The 14,474-nt window shown below is 40.3% G+C and overlaps 1 protein-coding gene across 8 annotated transcripts in view; it reads left to right on the top strand.

Moving 5' to 3' along the window:
* Positions 1-14,474, top strand: part of LOC123873365 (kinesin light chain) — a 58,097-nt gene that overhangs the window by 27,668 nt on the left and 15,955 nt on the right. For all 8 annotated transcript variants that reach the window (XM_045918206.1, XM_045918205.1, XM_045918208.1 and 5 more), the window contains 8 exons: positions 4,787-5,000; positions 9,986-10,188; positions 10,812-10,939; positions 11,419-11,647; positions 12,077-12,210; positions 12,521-12,645; positions 13,580-13,705; positions 14,292-14,370. In XM_045918206.1, the coding sequence (XP_045774162.1) occupies positions 4,787-5,000; positions 9,986-10,188; positions 10,812-10,939; positions 11,419-11,647; positions 12,077-12,210; positions 12,521-12,645; positions 13,580-13,705; positions 14,292-14,370 (1,238 nt within the window). The remainder of the gene's footprint in view (positions 1-4,786; positions 5,001-9,985; positions 10,189-10,811; positions 10,940-11,418; positions 11,648-12,076; positions 12,211-12,520; positions 12,646-13,579; positions 13,706-14,291; positions 14,371-14,474) is intronic.

The raw sequence follows: 14,474 nt of genomic DNA, 5'->3' as shown, positions 1-14,474 counted from the left end.
GGTTTATCAACATAATATAATGATTATGTTTTATAATGTTTAAAATTTGTACAGTCCACACGGATGAAGTCGTGGGCATAAGCTAATATTTATAGATATCTCTCAATGATTTTTTTTAGAATCGGATCAATTAGTTCCGGAGATTACCGCCTAGAACCAAACTAACAAACTTTACTTCTTTATAATGTTATGATATTGAAAGTATTTAGATGACTATGAGGACGTTATAAAGAGGGCGGCCAGTGTGTGCCTGACGTCCGTTATTTTATAAAAACTGAGTTTCTCTGCGTGTTGTCCCCAACACAGAGGAACGATCAGCGACTATGAAGTTTGGATCACGGTGGCTTTGAGAGGAAGGTAATAAAGGTTTAAAAAATCTTACATCAAAGTGTAAAGTGTAACTTTTTTATATTTTCTTCGCAATAGAGTTAGAAATCACGTCATGCATTGCCAGACATTTTGTCGTGGCAACGCTCTACCAGATGCTCTTAAAGTTTAAAGTTTTAAGGTGTCTGGTAGGAGGTTGCCACGATACTAAGTGTCTGGGTGGTGTCTGACAATGCATGACGTGATTACTAATACTATTCCGTAGAAAAAAAAAATTAAACTTTATACTTTGACGTAAGATATTTTACACCTTCACTACCTGTTATCTCCCAAAGCCACCATGATCCAAAATTCATAGTCGCTGATCGTTGTTTCCTGTGCTGGGGACACTTCACAGAGAAATCTTCACCTTTTATAAGTCAACTAAGGTCTGGCACGCGCTGACTCTTAGTCCATTAAAGCCATTGCCCTATATCTAAATTGTTTAACGATTTGCATATTATGCGATTTCCTGCCACATATTCTCACGATGTGCTGGCGCACATTTCACGATCGAGTTCGAGTGTGCCGCTATTATGTGGTACGTGATAATCACATTTATTAGCATCAGCTGATTTCAGTTTAGCCATTGTGTATTGTATTGTTGTATGAATTTCTCAATTCGCAATGAGCTAATTTGCTGTGTATTAATTTATAAGAGCCGCGAAAGCCTAGTGGTAAGGACGCCCGCCTCCTATTCGGGAAGTCAGGGGTTCGATTCCGGGCACACATCTTGATCTTCGGACACCACTGGGGTCTAGACCTGGGGTCTGGCTCTAGAGCCAGAATCCGCTCTTATTTGTTAGTGGAAGTGGGATAGCGATAAGAAGGTATTTGCTTCAAGTAGGTAGGTATTAGGAATGTCTGATGCAGTAGGTATACAGGTAATTCATGTGCCGACTTTACAGAAATTATTTTAATCTGACGTGTGTCCTCAATCTTACCATGAATCTTGTTAAGTCGATAACCTGAATGTGGTAAAATAAATCTGTGCAATTGGATTTATATTCAAGTAACCAAATCCTATTATGAAAATAGGTCGAGTATGGTTTTCCTGCCTATGGTTGGTCCTCACCTATGGTGCTAAAACGTGGACACTGACAAACGGCCTTGTCCACAAATTCAAAGTTGTTCAGCGAGCTATGAAGAGAGGTATGTTAGGGGTTTCCCTGAGGGATAAGATCCGAAATGAGGAGATCCGCAGGAGAACCAAGGTGACATATCCCAAACTATTAGCAAGCTGAAGTGGCAGTGGGCAGGCCATGCCTGTCGTAGAGGCGATAGCCATTGGAGCCGGAGAGTCCTCGAGTGGAGATCGCGTGCAAGTGTAGTGCAGGACGCCCTCCAGCACGATGGACTGACGTATAAAGCGGCTGGCGGGAAATGGCTGGACGAGTAAGGTCCAGGAATGGCTGGAGGAGGATCGGGTGTGGTGGCGCTCTTTAGGAAAGGCCTATGCCCAACTGTGGACATCCACAAGCTGATAATGATGATGATGGTGGTGGTTTCCTAATAATAATTATGCTCCCGCCCTGCAAATAGCTCTTACCCCTCAGAAAAACTCAAGTTTATGTTTACACCATATAGGTACGTAATAAAAGTTGTAAATATTTTTTGTAAACAATTAAATAAATAAAAATTTCAATCAAATCAAATGAAAACACGCTGTATATAGATAGATTTAACTTGTAAAAGGCTTGTAAAAGTGTGTCATTTGTCGGACAGCCTAGTTTTCAGAAATAATGGCAGCGGTCGCAGTCCATCAAACGGCTACATCCGTCGATAGCTCGATATCGTGGGATACTCCGTCGCACCCCGTTTTCGTTTCGCAATTCACTTCCTATCCATTGTCAGGAGTCAGGACCATTTAGGGCCATTTACAAAACTGGGACTGTCGAATTTGTGCTACCTACCGAAAAAAAATTGAACTATTCATAGATGTCTTGGATGTAAAATTGAGTTAGTTGAGGTAAGAGTGATCTTCTAGGCAAGCACGTTCTAATCTTGACCTCATCATTGCTTTGATTATCGTCAACCTATCCTATCCTAGCTTGAAACGAATTCCAAAAAAAACCGACTTTAATATCCACAAACACTAAAAAGTAAAAAATTATTTAATTTATTAACGAATATATTATTATTATGTATATACAAGAGTTAATGTAGAGTTCTGTAATATCATTTTTTGGAGCCGTCGCGTGTTCGGTGGTCGCTTCGCGGGTGAATTGAGTGTCGATTTTCTTAACATGAGTAGTAATCGTTAGTGTTCTTTGGTTCAAGTGCGTTTCTTGACCTATTTACTTGTTGAAGAAAGTATAGAATCATCATGCATATTATGTGATGTATACTGACCCATAAACGATTTTCTATTCCATGCGAATTATAGTAAGTTTTTAAGCTTGTTGTTGTTTTGTTTGAAAAATATCCTAGAGGAAAAGAATAGTTAAAATACTTCTATTACTGAGTAATGATATAATAGATGATTGTTAGTGCTGACATCAAATTCTAGTATACAATATTATTACACATGTATCATCATAGATAAGTACTTGGAAATGATCCATACTATAGTGCGTCATCCACGGTCCTTGCTTAGATAAACATCTGCTAATAAAATGAGTTACTATAAGAATACACAAGTTAAATTTCATCACGAACCTGTAGATGTCCACTTCAGCTTTGCAACCGGCTGAACTATGTCGGTTACTCTGGTTCTGCTACGAATCTCCTCGTTGATCTGATCACGTAGAAAAACTCCATGCATAGCCTGTTAAGTCCAACAGTAAACAGTTTTAAAAATACACGTAAGACGAAAACCAGCCTAGAGTGAAATCTTAAATCACTATGATGGTGAAGCCAGCTTGAAACGTGTATTTTGTTTTTAATTTTTACTAAAAGATCTTTCCCAATCATGAATTTGCATTCCATTGATTGCCGTCCCTGTCAATATTTGCCAGTTATATTTTGCGCCGTTCATCAATTTCACAGCTTCTGCCGTGCCAATTAAAGCTCTGTGATTCGGTTTGGTATGCTATTAACATGAAGGAGGTATATTTATCTGATTTTTATGGCCCATGATGTAGGTTAGTAGCTATGATAGCCCAGTGGTTAAGATATACGTCCCCTAATCGGTGGTCGGGGGTTTGATCCCGGGCACGCACCTCTAACTTTTCGGAGGTATGTGCGTTTTAAGATACAGGTATCATTAATAGGTATATAATCAGATATAGATAGATAGATAGAACACTTTATTGCACACAAAAACACATGTAAAGGATCTTAACACAGAAAGAAGAAAACAGAAAAAACAATTGTGTGCAAAGGCGGCCTAATTGCTTGGAGCAATCTCTACCAGGCAACCTTTGCTGAAAGGAGAAGTGCTAGTGATGGATAGTACCAAGAATAGATAATATAGAATAAAATATCACTTGCTTTAACGGTGAAGATACCACTTTTAATGATAGAATGAATATTCTTTTCTTATACACCACAAAATTAATACAGAAAAAAAACATAAGTACAAAGGAAAACAAAAATATAGGCAGGTATACAATTTGGCGGCCTAGCGATCTCTTCCAGGCAACCAATATGGTGCAAAGGACATAGCTATAGATATTAGACGTAGATGGTTAAATGTGTGCAGTTAAGATGTAATGTCATACATTTATCCTTATCCAATGATACGAGACGTTAAAACTTGATCAGTATCGTTTTCTATTCCAAGGTTCCCTTCACGGCCGTCCGCTACTTTGTTTCCTTTGTTTTTACGTGCTATAAGTATTTATAGACGGTGTCTGTGCATTGCCTTGTGCAGACAGGAATGCTGTCCCTTTTACAAAAAGGTTAAAATACTAGTTCAGGCATTGAATGCAGCGTTTAATTTAAAGTATCTTAAAAATTATATATAGTTACTTAGTATAAACAGCTAAACAGGTAAATTGACATCAAATTACAGTATAAGTTAAACGCTTGACCTAAAAACTTGGGAATTAGCATGTAGGTATTTTCCCCCTGTAACGTAGACCCCCACTTACAAAAGGATTTTCAAGAATTAAACTTTAAATTTTTGAACTAAAATTTACAATTTGTTACAAATTTTTTAAAATTGTTAGCGGTGATCAGCTTTTTATTTGTATCTTGTTAGCACTTAAGACAAGTTCACACTAGTTTAAGATATGAATATGACCAAGTCTCCCTCCACCAGCAACACACTCCTCACATTGATGTTTCGAGATTTTATAATGGGTTACTTTAATTTCTTGACCACATTTTTGTCATAAAAAACGCTGACTCGGCACATTTCACGTAGTTTCGAATCTGATTTTTTATTGTTTTAAAGTGTTCCTGACCTAACAAACAATAACATCATAAAGAGAGTCGTTAACCTGTCATTAACGGATATTTGTTTCCTCTTCCACAGAAAGAAGATCGAATCGCTAGGCAGGATGACGGCGATGACGCAGGAGGAGATGGTGGCCGGCGCGCGCACCGTCGCCGCGGGGCTCGAGGCGCTGCGCGCGGAGCACGCGCAGCTGCTGGCCGGGCTCGCGGCCAACACCGAACACGAGAGCGAGAAGGTCGCGCTGGTGCGCAAGAGCATCGACGCCATCGAGTTGGGGCTCGGCGAGGCGCAGGTGAGCTCATTCATACACAGACTCGGAGCCGAGAGCATCACATGACTCATATCGAAAAGAAAAATGTATTGATACAATGATAAAAATTACTGCGCTTGCTGCGCTCGTGCTATTTCTCATTATGAGTTTTCAAATAGTTGGCACATTTCGTTAAATTTTGTAAAAATACTGTTAAAAAAGACATGACTCGTTCGCTTGAATATCCTGGAGATTAAAGACGCTTTGCCACAAAGTGATGTAACGCCATACAGTTATAGGATAGGGGCAAGTTAAACCACTATTTGCGCCCGTGTGTGAACAAATCCTTACAAATACAAAATAATAAAAACTGAACTATATCTTGAACTAATCACGCCTCCGACATACTGGGCGTAACTTGGGTTAAGGAAGGTAAAGCTGAAATAGATAGAGAAGACTACAAATCTAATACATCACCATCATCCATTCCAGCATCTTGGGACCCAACTTCTATAGATTTTTCGATTTCTGTGCCTTGCCCATTGCCACTTCAGCGTCGCCACCCGCTGAGCAATGTCGGTTTCTCTGGTTCTCCTACGGATCCCCTAATTTCTGATTTAGTCATGTAAAGGAACTTCAAGCATAGCTCTCTCCATCGCCCACTGAGTCTGCATACCCCCTATTGTCATATCTAATCTATATCTATACTAATAAATAAAATTGGAGTGTCTGTCTGTAATTTCGAAATAACTACCTCATATTAAGCTCATATGGTTATTTGAACGATACCATAACTGAATCACACGTTTTTAAAATTTTTGTCTGTCTGTCTGTCTGTCTGTCTGTCTGTCTGTCTGTCTGTTTGAAAAGGCTAATCTTTGGAACGGCTGAACCGATTTTGACGGGATTTTCACAGACAAGTAGAGGATTGACCAGGGCGTAAAATAGGCTACTTTTTTAACCGACTTTCAAAAAGGGAGTTGTGTTTTTCTACCTATGTACACCGAAATCTCCGAGATTTCTGAACCGATTTGCGTCATTTCTTTTTTAATCGATAGAGGAACTTTGCGACATTGTTTCATAAAAAATTTGGAGTCCGACTCCTCAATCCTGATGCTGCAGGGGATCTGACTAATCCACGCGGGCGAAGCTGCGGGCATCAGCTTATATCGTTATTTGAACGATACGATAACCGAATCACACGTTTTTAAAATTTTTGTCTGTCTGTCTGTCTGTCTGTCTGTCTGTCTGTCTGTCTGTCTGTTTGAAAAGGCTAATCTTCGGAACGGCTGAACCGATTTTGACGGGACTTTCACAGACAAGTAGAGGATTCATCAGGGTGTAACATAGGCTACTTTTTTAACCGACTTTCAAAAAAGGAGTTGTGTTTTTCTACCTATGTAATGTATACCGAAATCTCCGAGATTTCTGAACCGATTTGAGTTTTTTTTTTAATCGCTATAAAAAATTTAGATTCCAACTCCTCAATCCTGATGCTGCAGGGGATCTGATCACCAAAGTGGATGGGATTTAGAAACTGTCGTCGGTTATAACTTGATATTGAAGGTATATTTACCAAGTGAAGACTTAGTCGCGCGGTACGGATAGACTACTTTTGTCTCGGGAACTCAAAAGTTCCCACGGGATTTCTAAAAACCTAAATCCACGCGGGCGAAGCTGCGGGCATCAGCTAGTATCCCCTAAACCCCTAACAGTTCACTTGAAGTTAGCAAAATGCTATACAGATTACATACAAGTTCATTAACTTGCAAGTCTTAAATAACTTTGCTTTTTGTACGACACGAAAAAGCAAAGTTATTTCGGTTATAGCATAACTTAATAGAGCAAAAAAACCTTCGTAAATAGCGCTCGAAAACTTTCAGTCGGACGTGTCTAGAAGTAAAAAAGGTCAATGAAAAAAGTTCGATGAAATCTGTCGTGCCAACCCTACCCAGTCTGCCTGTATATTTACGAGTCAGACTTTTAAAGCGCTCTATAAATAAAGTAGAATGCACTTTATTGACACTGTAAATCTCTACACACAATTACAATGAAAGCGGCCGTTCATTAAAATCGGTTCAATCTGTTTATGTATAAAAGAAGACGGACTTTTATTGCTTCAATTAGATTAAGTTGGTAATTCGAATTACCTTTACTTTTAATTTATGCGATCTATAAAATATTGTAGTTATAGTTGCATATAAACGTTGAAATAAAATAAACGTGCCCACAGCCGTCCATTTCTGCAGAAACAGCTTTTTACTGGTTCCTGCAAAACCGTGCAATAGTTTCTATCCTGTTTATCACAGGACATAAATACCTCTTCCAGCTAAAAACCGTATGCGGTAACGCTCAGTACGTCTTTAGTCATATTCCTCATTACTGAGGATCCTGACCCCTATCCATAAAACACATGATGGTAGGAGTTCTCTTAAGATAATGCTGCGATAGGTTCCCAGATCCTTTCCGCATATGACTAGACCCGTGTTCAGTAGTGAGCTGGCAATAAGTTGTTGATGATGATGACTCTTTACAATTTTTTTTGAAAAAATCCGAGGGTTTCTAGTAGATCGTAAGTTCCTTGTCCACCTTTTTATGCCCGCGCTTTACAACTTTTCTAAGGGTAAAGACGATAAAGAGGCCGTGAGATCATGGTCGCTACTTCGACACCTTGATGTTCTTTGTACGTGATTTCTGCATGATTGGCGGAGCTAACATATCGCCTCAGTCGCACCTGGATGATCAATTGCTCAGTCGTGTCTCAACAATTTTTTGTGTGCTCTACCTACTCCAAGAGGTCTACCACGGCAAACTGACAGTAACAGTGTGGTGATCACAGTTGCTTCCGATTGGTCCATTTCGTATTGACTCTCTTTGCTATTGGTTACGCTGCCCATTTTAGCAATAACAGTGATGTGATGTGCTAAAAGTTCCTGTAAAAATGAGCTGATTTAACCAAACTCATTGAAGTATTTTGGGCATGTGCGTACGTGTCGATTTGCCTTTGATGAATAATTTCCAGGATGAGTACAGAAGTCAAAAAGTGGCCCTAAAATATCAGTTCAACCACGAATTTACACACCTTTGGGAATTATGAAGAACTCTCAAGCATGCAGGACGCTTTCCTTCACTGTTAAAAGCAAGTGATATTGAATTGCTTAAAAGGATATAAGAGTTATATCCTTTTAAGCAATTCCATGCCCATCTCAAATAGGAGGCCATCAGGTATACAGCCTAGATATTCTCACGCTTTTAAGGCTGAAGAGATATTTTAAGTGCTACGAGCTATCTACGAGCCTTAGCTCCCTAGCATCGTATTACTTGCCGGCCTATTTTCAAAAGCCTTTCATGTTTTATCGTCTAGACGCGTGACCTATATTACTTGAAAGGTTTAAGTGAGGGACCATCTCAAAGAGGATACCTACTAGAAAGGGTGTAGAGTATCTAGAACGTTTAGGTTTTATTTAAAAAAATTGAAACAAGAAATATCTAAAACTCAAATCCTAAACTCATCGCAATATCCTAACACTGAACTAAATTGACAAATCTAAAGCACTATTTTTTCATAATATTTTTGACTTACTGTAAGATCGTGTGTTGATATAGATCTAAACCACTAGGGCTAGAAATTTTGACAGTAGGTTTCTTTGATAAATCTAAGAAAGGATTTTTGAACCGTAAGGGGGTTAAAAAGGGGATGACAGTTTGTATGAAAATTAGTCATTTATTAAGTTAAATATCCATCAAAATTGGTATTTAGGTTTTCTGTCAAAAATAAAGAGTTAGATACGTATTCAAGGTTTTTGGAAATACCATTTGCTCATCGTTTTTCAAAAATTTGACTTGTGTGAAGCAGGGGGGGGTAGTCTAAATACTTATAATTGTATAGATATGGAGAAAAAAACGCCGCGATCGCGATGCGTATGCGATGTTTTGTCTGGCGTGGTCGCGTGCTTGAAAGCTAAAATCCCCCCTTTACATGAAACCGCATCGACAACAAAAATAAAATTTCAACAGCACTCGAAAAATGATCTAACATGCACCCCTACGTGTGGAGATGAGATTGCAGCCCTTAATCAGACCGACACAAAGCCACCGTGCGCCGACAAGGGGTTGTTGAACTAACAACTGCCCCCGGGGGATGCTCATTCAATACAAATGTGTGCAGTTTGAAACGGTGACAGCTTTGTATATTTACTTTGCTATGTTTTTTTGGGGTTGCTATCTATGAAATAATTTTAATTAAAGAATAACTACTTACCTTATATCCTGCCTGAATGATCGACGATATAATAGTAATTATAATAGTAAAGTGCAACGCACAACTAACAGAGTGAAGGGGATTCCCAGACGAAGCATCTTTTTGGTAACAATAAAACTGTGTTTTGATTTCAATATAACAATAGTTTCATGTGTTATTAAAAAAACTGAGTTTCGGCTTTATTCTACTCTATAGATGTATGTGCCGCTCCTCAGCTTTTCGGCTCAGGTCAGTCGAATTCGGCGCATTCCTGGGTTAGCAAAATTGGCGTTGATCTGCTGGCCGCTGAATGATACATTTCGTTTTTGTTTGTACCAATAGGGATATTTTATACATTACGTTTTAGCTAAATATCCTGGCTGATTGCAAGATTTCCTGCTCAGCTCCTACTCTTTTGCAAAACCGAAGGGCTAGTAAATTATCCCTAGATGAATTTTTTTAACCCGGGTCACAGCTGAAAATCAGCGTCCTGCATTTAATGCATATGATGCAGGACATAATGCTGAGCTGTACACCCATTTGGGGTGGTGTCACAGATGAAAATTGTATATTTGTATACTTCATTTTTATCTGTGACACCAACAACAAATAAATGCATTTTCTTTCTTTCTTTCTTATATACATTTTTAGCAAAAACATTGAAAGTAAAGTCGAAAGACAGACGTTTTGCAAGACAGCCTCATATCCAGCATTGATATCAGCTCTTTATCTGACAAACTTCCACAATTTTTGTCATAATAATAATAGACTGCTTGTTTCTTTGTAGGTGATGATGGCCCTGGCCTCCCACCTCCAATCAGTGGAAGCAGAGAAACAGAAGCTCCGCACTCAGGTGCGTCGTCTTTGTCAAGAGAACGCGTGGCTGCGCGACGAGCTGGCCGCGGCACAGCAACGCCTGCAGGCCTCAGAACAGAGGGTCTCTCAGCTAGAGGAGGAGAACAAGCACTTGGACTTTATGGCTTCAATAAGGTAGGCTTCTGTCGGTACCTCTTCGTGTACGGGAGCGGTGAATAGGGAATTCCCTCCGAGCGGAGATGTGCTGTCGGCCAGCCGGGCCGACGGTTAGACGTTGAAACTTCTATATATAATGCAGATTGATAAACGCTCTGTCAATGCGATTGAGAGTTACTGGTTCTACTTAAGCTTCCGATTAAGCTACCCGTGCTGCCATCTAGTGCGTACGTCGTGAGTAATCAGGCTTGATTTCGTGAATCGAGCGTTTGTTGATTGACTGAATTTAGAAGCGACTTGTGCTTGTGCGATGTGCTTATGAATGTGGCAACAGCTACAGTCACACCGAAATTATACACAGCAGACAGCATTTATGCTGAGTTGGGACCTTTATTTCGCGTCGTGCCACACATGACACAGTTTATTCCAGACTTCTTCTGCTTGCGGTATTTTGACTTAAATGCTCAAGTATTAGAGGCGTCGGGATAAACAAACCCATAGGTATAAAGGGTAATGTGTAGCACAGCTTTCAAAAATAAAAGATTTTTCTTTCTTTCTTAATAAAAAGGAAGCCTTTTAAAAGCTACAAGGGAAGGTCATTCGAGATAAATTACTCTGCTGATACTTGAACTGTTCTACAGGAAATACGACAGCGACATAACTGAAGAGTCGGAGACCAGCCGCAGCGGCCAGGCGGACAACAAACGCGATGACCCCATGGTCGACCTCTTCCCGGACGACGACCATGAAGACAACAGGAATAATAAATGTAAGAGTTTTCTTGCGTCATATGTTATTTTGGTTTCCAAGCTCCGTTTTGTCTATATATTTTCTCTTCCTTCATTCTTCATAATCTTCTGGTGTTTCTGGGTATTGTCATATGCCTAAACACTACTTTATGTTCTATTTTTTAACTTCTTTTTTGATTAAGGGAAGTACAGGAGGAATTCTCTTACTTTTCACCTTTTCTGTAAATTTTACTGTAATTTCATTTTTCTCTGAAATTTTTGGCCACATATTTTCGACCACAATTTTTTTGTATTCCATCTACATTTCTTCATTCGTTAAACAGCAACCTTAACTCTTACGGTATTTTAAATTTTGACATCAAGTTCTCACTGGAATATTATAAGTTACCCGAATGCGCTAGCATAATAAGTGATGCTGAGTTGGATTTTGGAATATAAATCCAGTTAAAAGATGCCAAAAGTTTATAAATTACTGAAACTATAGTGTTTGTATCCACAGCCATGTCCCCAACGCCACCATCACAGTTCGCGCAACAAGTGAACGCGGGGTACGAGATCCCGGCGCGTCTGCGCACCTTGCACAACCTCGTCATACAATACGCGTCACAGGGCCGCTACGAGGTGGCCGTACCGCTGTGCAAGCAGGCGCTCGAGGATCTGGAGAAGACGTCAGGCCACGACCACCCTGACGTGGCCACTATGCTGAATATCCTGGCACTGGTCTACAGGTGGGTCTACACTACCTCATACAATACTCTTCCCAAGGCCGTTACGCAGTGGCTGTGTATAGTCTATCTTGCCTTGCGTATTTTTAAAGTAGTGTTCGCTGCGCCACATATCGTGTTTGCTACCTCATGACATGCTATTATAACCAAGGTCATGCTATTTGGGGGTGTGGCCTATGTGTGTGTGTGTGTGGGGGGGGGGGGGGGGGGGGAAGGTCGACATTATAATTCATACCGTATTTAAGCTCGTCAGAGACACATCTGATCAAATCTTTTTATTTTTCGTTTAATTTATCGGTTTAATGGATTTGAATAAAAAAATATTTTGACAGCTAATATGGGAAATCCCGTTTGATAAGTAGTAGGACCAATGTACATCGAAAGTACTATAGAACTTGATAGTTGTTGATAATATTCCTATATTCGTTGCAGGGATCAGAACAAATACAAAGAAGCGGCCAACTTGCTGAACGATGCACTTTCCATTCGCGAGAAAACCCTCGGGGAGAACCATCCCGCTGTGGCAGCTACGCTCAACAATCTGGCTGTGCTGTATGGCAAACGAGGTAAACTCAGTGATACATGCACATTCTCAAAAAACGTTTCAATTCATAATCGGCTTCGATTCCGGTCCCGGTTCCTTTCCTTGAGATATCCGGAATCCAAATAATTCCTGCCTGATACTGCCGCTTATAATGAGAAAATAAAGTGCTCCCACCTTCAACCACGCTGCGACGCCATTATTCGATCAAAAGCGGAAAGGGAAATATGGTGGGACCGTTAGCGAGGGTATCGCTAAGTCGATAAACCAAATTAAAAACTCCGGTTTCGAATTCGGTTCCGATATAACCATACATCCCTGGTTTCTGTGCACAGGTAAATACCGCGAGGCAGAGCCTTTGTGCAAGCGCGCGCTGTGCATCCGCGAGGCGGTGCTGGGGCGCGACCACCCCGACGTGGCCAAGCAACTGAACAACCTCGCGCTGCTCTGCCAGAACCAGGTTACTGAACTTTACTGTTTTTATCCAACACTACTAACTACCGGCGTGTGAGGTGAATTGAACTTTATTGCGTCGTTACTAGAGTCGGTATTTATTTGAAAGTCTTTGAGGGTCTTATATACCTCAAAGGAACTATCATGTGCAAGCACGCGCTGTGCATCCGCGAGGCGGTGCTGGGGCGCGACCACCCCGACGTGGCCAAGCCACTCGACTACCTTACGGTGCTCTACCAGAACCAGGTTACTGAACTTTACTGTTTTTATCCAACAGTACTAACTACCGGCGTGTGAGGTGAATTGAACTTTATAGCGTCGTCACTAGAGTTAATATTTATTTGAAAGTCTTTGCGGGCCTTGTATACCTCAAAGGGGCTATCATGTGCAAGCACGCGCTGTGCATCCGCGAGGCGGTGCTGGGGCGCGAACTTCCCCACCGTGGCCAAGCCACTCGACAATCTTGCGCTGCTCTACCAGAACCAGGTTACTGAACTTTACTGTTTTATTCTTCTTTGGCTGCCCCTTCCACTAGAAATGCACTGTTTACATCGCGAAGGTTAGCAGTCAGCGTATATTTCGTTCTATTATTGACAAGTCAAAACAATTCGGTGGCACTCGCGATCCCCGTCTACTCACGGATGTTACCTAACTTTTAACTTTTTCTGTTACCGACAACTCTTCCGGCAAATCTGAGACTAATAATTGTAGGAGTTACCTCTAACCTCTAACTCTTGAGAGCACGTGCCCAAAATATGCGTCTCTGCTCATCTTGGCGGTTTCCAAAAATTCTCTTTTTTGATTGTCTTCTGAAGTTTTCAGAAGGAAAAGCATTCAGAGTTATTGGTAGATGTATATGACGATTCAAAAGTACTTGTAAAAGTTTATTTGAACAAAAATACTTCTATTCTATTCTTTAAAGATTAAATGATATTTTTCAGAACAAATATGAAGAGGTGGAGCAATACTATCAGCGAGCATTGGAAATCTACGAAAGCAAACTTGGACCCGATGACCCCAATGTCGCCAAAACCAAGAACAACCTCGCATCTTGCTACCTCAAACAGGTAATGAAAAAATGTTCATGAATTACCCAGGAAAATAGTGAAACTTCAGATTAAAAAGTGTAAGTCCGCCATCTTGGATTTCAAAATGGATGTCATTTACATAATAATAAGCACCCTAAAAACCTCGGAAATGACGACCGTCAGCCACGTACCTACTTTAAAAAAAAATTGCCACCATATTGAAAATGGATTCATTTTCGTAATCAACACCCCGATAATAACACCCATAATAATGTTATGTATATGTAATATTGTGGTGTGCGACTGCCGTGTTTTGTTTTCAGTATTCCAATTTTAACAGTATGTCAAATTTCATAAAGTTAACGCTGGTCAATCAAGTCTAAGGTCAATTTGCAGCGGACTTGAAGCGGCGTCTAGTAAACTTGACAGTTTATGGCTATCAATTTTCTGGACGACTGCCAACTTGACGGTAAACTTGATAGTGTATGGTTAGCGTAAGTTAAAGTAGTTATCAAAAAGATAAGAATCTGTTTCGTCTATGCTCGCCCTATGAGTGAGCAAGACGGAGAGTGGGTGATTTTCGCTTTTGTCAGGTGTCCTTCACTGCTTTAACTTTCTGTTACAGGGCAAATATAAGGAGGCTGAAACTCTATACAAACAAGTGTTAACGCGCGCCCACGAGCGGGAATTCGGCACTATTGATGGTGAGTGGTTATTACTTTTGCTATCAATAGTTTAACTTCCTAACACGTGAAATATGACCATACATTTGAAAACGATCCTATATCTATTTCCATTTAGTTACTTT

This window comes from Maniola jurtina, chromosome 16 (genome assembly GCF_905333055.1).
Source record: "Maniola jurtina chromosome 16, ilManJurt1.1, whole genome shotgun sequence".
NCBI classification, from domain to species: Eukaryota; Metazoa; Arthropoda; class Insecta; order Lepidoptera; family Nymphalidae; genus Maniola; species Maniola jurtina.
This window is presented reverse-complemented; position numbering and strand designations above follow the sequence as displayed.